General features: G+C 36.1%; 2 protein-coding genes across 4 annotated transcripts; one reads left to right on the forward strand and one right to left on the reverse strand.

The window, feature by feature from the left end:
• Positions 1 to 814: 814 nt before the first annotated feature.
• Positions 815 to 1,799, reverse strand: LOC107274378 (histone H3). The gene has a single exon (XM_015753460.2). It carries the CDS (start codon positions 1,763 to 1,765, stop codon positions 1,355 to 1,357), a length of 411 nt encoding a protein of 136 aa, XP_015608946.1. The 5' UTR covers positions 1,766 to 1,799; the 3' UTR covers positions 815 to 1,354.
• A 299-nt stretch (positions 1,800 to 2,098) lies between these two features.
• Positions 2,099 to 5,036, forward strand: LOC112495360 (histone H4). Of its 3 annotated transcripts, none has more exons than XM_025091635.1 (2): positions 2,099 to 3,122; positions 4,589 to 5,036. In XM_025091635.1, the coding sequence occupies exon 1, from the start codon at positions 2,274 to 2,276 to the stop codon at positions 2,649 to 2,651; it is 378 nt and encodes a 125-aa protein (XP_024947403.1). In that variant the 5' UTR covers positions 2,099 to 2,273; the 3' UTR covers positions 2,652 to 3,122; positions 4,589 to 5,036. The 3 variants fall into 3 exon arrangements, with proteins under 3 accessions (XP_024947403.1, XP_024947401.1, XP_024947404.1); XM_025091633.1 differs by lacking the exon at positions 4,589 to 5,036 and adding an exon at positions 3,196 to 3,602; XM_025091636.1 differs by lacking the exon at positions 4,589 to 5,036 and having other exon boundaries at positions 2,099 to 2,351; positions 2,418 to 3,602.
• The last annotated feature ends 27 nt before the right edge of the window (positions 5,037 to 5,063 follow it).

Consider the following 5,063-nt stretch of genomic DNA (forward strand, 5'->3'; position numbering starts at 1 on the left):
AGGACCATGAAAAATTATTACGTTAGCTTCAACATTCACGGCATATCTCTAACGAATTTTCCATCCTTGTATGAAACTTATAACCTCTTACACTCCATTTCGTGAAAGACGGTGCTATTTCAGTTTTGAAGTAACATCATACTATTTCATGAGTATCATTTTATATATTTTCAACTTTATAATATTGTACTTTTTAAAGCAAATATGGAATTGGGAATACCGATATATGAAAAAAAGAAAGATGAAAGTAGTTGTCGTGTAAAACCATTTTCATCAGATCTTTTCAAAAATTGTATGTCTGATATTTGAAATAAATAATACTTTTAAAACGAATCTAATTTTATTAAGATTCACCGTTCAGAAATATGGGGAAAAAATGTAAGTTTTCAGTTTTTATATGCGGATTCTCTATGTAGTAGATATATTATACATAAGTTTCATTTTTTTTTATCTAAACGAATCGTGAGATATTGATAAAAGATAAACATGTGATAAATTGATATAAAGAGAACGCGAATAAATAATTTCAAAATTGTTTAACGTTTCATTTCGAAGATATCAATAGATGGAATGAAGAATTCGTCAACCGTCCATCTCACCATCGTGATTATTGTGCACGTCCGTGCAGATGAAACGGATATTTTAATGTTTGAGAAAACTGAACTGTACGCTTTCAAAAGTATATCCATTTCCAAGTTACTTTAACGAATAATAAAAGCAAAATAGAATTAATTTAAACTTTCATAATTTATCCACGTTATTTAGTAACCTTAAATGTATTTTTCGAAGGATATTTCATTGCAGTATTATCATAGATGTTGAATGTTTCTGTTTTTTTTTTTGGAATAAATTTTTGTACATAACTGTTGCGCGACAAGTACCTTAAAAAGAATATGATTGACCAACATAGGCTTTAAAGCTAAGAATGTTTAGTTTCTCAACGTAAAACCTTTACTAAAGTAGAAAAAGAACTTGACAATTACTTGTCAGTGAATGAACCTTAAAATTCCTAAATTAAAGAAAATAAACGTTTCCGCTATTACACAAGTTCTCTTGCTAGAGTTATGAATACTGGGGAAAATATTTAACTTGCAAGTTATTAGCTCTAAAATATTCATTCATATGGAATCAACCAGGTCTGAGAAATGTTAACAGAGTAAAAACAATATTCACTCCATAAAGAAAATATTAAATAAGATATATGTCGACTAAAGTATAGTAAAGTGTATGTGAGTGGGCATGTTTGATTAATTTTAGAAACGTCTTTCAGAGTGTAAACGGATGTGCATGTTCCTCGAAATAACAGAGTGTTGGTCCTGAAAAGGACCGTTATTATTCTATAAGCCTTCGGTATTCAGGCACGTTCTCCACGAATACGCCGAGCCAACTGGATGTCCTTTGGCATGATGGTGACACGCTTGGCGTGGATGGCACACAAGTTGGTGTCTTCGAAGAGGCCGACGAGATAAGCCTCGCTAGCTTCTTGAAGTGCCATCACGGCTGAACTCTGGAAGCGAAGGTCCGTCTTGAAGTCCTGAGCGATCTCGCGAACCAATCGCTGGAAGGGCAGTTTGCGAATGAGCAGCTCCGTGCTCTTCTGATAGCGACGAATCTCACGCAGAGCGACGGTTCCTGGTCTGTAGCGATGAGGCTTCTTAACTCCTCCGGTAGCTGGTGCACTTTTACGTGCGGCTTTCGTAGCCAATTGCTTCCGAGGAGCTTTTCCTCCAGTTGATTTGCGAGCAGTCTGTTTCGTACGAGCCATGTTCAACTAATATATCTTTCACTGTGAGCGTCGATAGAACCTTACACCATAAGTTTCAAACGCAGTATGACAGCATCAACTTTGGTCACTGACTTCTTATAGACTCGCCCGATTGTTGAGCTTGACGCTCATTGGCCAGACGGTAAGTGGTGGGGATACGCACGGCAGCAAGGATAAATACCCCTCGAATCCTAGATGCTGCGTCAGTATTACCCAATATTTGTTTAAGGGACAACACCACTGTGAAAAAAAAAATCGATTTTTTGAAAATCATTTTAATGAATCTTAAATATCTTACACCATAAAATTCAAATGCAGTATGACAGCGTCAACTTTGGTCATTAACTTATAGACTCGACCGATTGTTGAGCTCGACGCTCATTGGCCAGTCGGTAAGTGGTGGGGATACGCATAGGAGAGAGGATAAATACCCCTTGAATCTTAGCTATTGCATCAGTTCTACGGAATATTTCTTAAAGAGGGTTTGGATTGAATTTCGTTGGTGAAAATGACTGGCCGTGGTAAGGGAGGAAAAGGTTTGGGAAAGGGAGGAGCGAAGCGTCACAGGAAAGTTCTTCGTGACAACATCCAGGGAATCACGAAGCCTGCAAAGGGAGGAGCGAAGCGTCATAGGAAAGTTCTTCGTGATAACATCCAGGGAATCACGAAGCCTGCTATTCGCCGTTTGGCTCGTCGAGGCGGTGTTAAACGCATTTCTGGCCTGATTTACGAAGAGACCCGTGGTGTTCTTAAAGTGTTTCTGGAAAATGTCATCCGTGATGCAGTTACATACACCGAACATGCCAAGAGGAAAACCGTTACTGCTATGGACGTGGTCTATGCGCTTAAACGTCAAGGACGCACTCTCTACGGTTTTGGTGGTTAATTTGTTTCTCGAGTTCTCAGCTACTCACCGTACACAACAAAAGGGCCCTTTTCAGGGCCACAAACTTTTTCAATACGTAAATGGAGCAAACCGTATTACCATAGTATGCACTAGTTAATTTTAATTCGTCACCCCTTTTACAAATCAAAATTTAGATTACATTATGGTTTCCGTTCGAATAATAAGATACCTAATATCTATCTATTATTCTTGCGACAGTGTTTTTAATAAGTTCCATGTTTTATATGTTCTTCTGTTAAGCACGAAGGTTTTGTCTTGAATTTTGATAGCCGGTAAAGTTCATTTCGGAAGTATAATATATTAAGAGTATACTGGAAAAAGGAGAAATCGAAATATTAAATATTTACGGAGTTATCGCACATAGTCGACAGCGCCGGGGCCCGCATACCGTAAACTAGCGAGTCAGGTAGCCGGAGCACTTGGGATGGAGCAACGTTTCTTTCACAATATGTATGTATTCATGTTTGAAGATCTTACTCCATTACTTGGCGACAAGATTAAGCAGCATCTCCTACCAATTTAGAAAGATTTTTCTATGGATGATTTACTTGAAAGATACTTGGGTGACTATACCCAGAATGCTAATGAAAGTTTTAACGCGACAGTTTGGCGATTATCTCCAAAACACCTGCATTCTGGACTAAAAATTATTGTAATCTCAGCATATATTGCTGCTGGGATATTCAATTAAGGCTACACCTCCATTCTCAGAGTTATGAAAAAGTTAAATAAAATTGTGGGCACCTACTCGAAAGTTTTCACCGAAAACACCGATGAGCCGCTAGTAGCGAGACAGAATCGGATGAGTCTTTCTGAGACAAAAGCAGCTCGTACAGCTCGAAAACAACAGCAGATGGAAGTTAATCAACTCTCAGAGGAGGCTGAAGGTTTCTAATACAGGGTGTTTCCTAAGCCCCGGACAAGAGACATACCGTTAGATCCAGCGTGAAAAAATAAAAATATTAGCGTTGACAAAAATAAAAAATTTTAATTAGTTTATTAATTATTAAAGATTAAAGTAAGCTAATCATAAGCGCGTGAGAACTGGCAACTCCTCCTCAGTCTCCTCCCATTGGGGACAGCCAATCATTTACTTTCCGACAAAAAACATTTTACACTATTCTTTTGTTTATTTGCGTTAGTATATTTACGTATCCACCGGTCACTGTTTTTGTGGGGAAATAAATGATTGGCTGTCCCCAATGGGAGGAGACTGAGGAAGAGTTGCCAGTTCTCCCGCGCTTATGACTGGCTTACTTTAATCCGTAATAATTAAGAAACTAATTAAAATTTTTGATTTTTGTTAATGCCAATATTTTTATTTTTTCACGCCGGATCTAACGGTATGTCTCTTGTCCTGGGCTTAAGACACACCCTGTATACGCCTGGAATCGCTGATTGATCGGTAAGTCACTAAAACTAAAAGTTTTATCGGATTGAAACTTTAAACGCGATTATCTCGAAACTACATTTTCAAAAAATGCTTGTGCTGCAACTCAAAAAGCTATTGCTCGATCTGGTTGAAATTTTGGGAGGTTTCTGTCTATAACACTATCGGAAGGATGTATGTACCTAAAGTTTCAAAGATATTGCGTAAATAAATTACTGTTTTGAGATAAAAATTGTAAAAAATTTGAACATTTGATTAAAAAGCCTACTTAATTTTTAATTTTATACTTTTTTATAGTTTTATAGGTTAATCCTTCTCCTGCACATGTCAGTAATCGAAAAAATTTGTTTGTTGTTTTAAAAATATCGCGTAAATAAATTACTTTCGCGGGGTAAAAATTGTCGAAAATTTGAACATTTGATTAAAAAATCTACTTAATTTTTAATTTTATACTTTTTTTATAGTTTTATAGGTTTAAACTTCCCTGGCATGTGTCAGTAATCGAAAAAAAAATTTTTTGTTTTAGATTAATATAAAAAATATGACAAATACAGCACTTTTCGATGCCAAGCAAAAGACGCCTGAAGAAATACCTTACAGAGCCGCCATTTTGTTTTATAAAAAAAAATGTTTTTCTACACTACAAAGCTGTAATAAAATACTATCAAAATTTTAAAATGAAGCGATTATTTTATCACCTTTAAAAATATTCATCAAAAATGACTCATTTTCGAGCGTCCACATTGTTTTCTCCCCTTAACGTAGCTTGAGCATATTTTAGAAATAATTTAACACCAGTATAAAACTATTAATCGGTGATTGCATGAATCATATTGTTATTATTGAAGTAAAATCTAACCAAATTGAATATTTATATAATGTTCTGTGGATAAAGAGATCAATATGTACCATAAACAAAGATCGTTCTACATCAACACGTAACTAAACAGTGTCGCCAAGGTCCATACCACGTTGAATACACCAGTTCTCGTCCGATCACT

This window comes from Cephus cinctus, unplaced genomic scaffold, assembly GCF_000341935.2.
Source record: "Cephus cinctus unplaced genomic scaffold, Ccin1 Ccin1_scaffold3036, whole genome shotgun sequence".
Taxonomy (NCBI): Eukaryota; Metazoa; Arthropoda; class Insecta; order Hymenoptera; family Cephidae; genus Cephus; species Cephus cinctus.

Coding starts and splice junctions, on each gene's coding strand:
- LOC112495360 (XM_025091635.1), top strand. CDS start 2,274: ATGACTGGCCGTGGTAAGGGAGGAAAAGGTTTGGGAAAGGGAGGAGCG.
- LOC107274378 (XM_015753460.2), bottom strand. CDS start 1,765: ATGGCTCGTACGAAACAGACTGCTCGCAAATCAACTGGAGGAAAAGCT.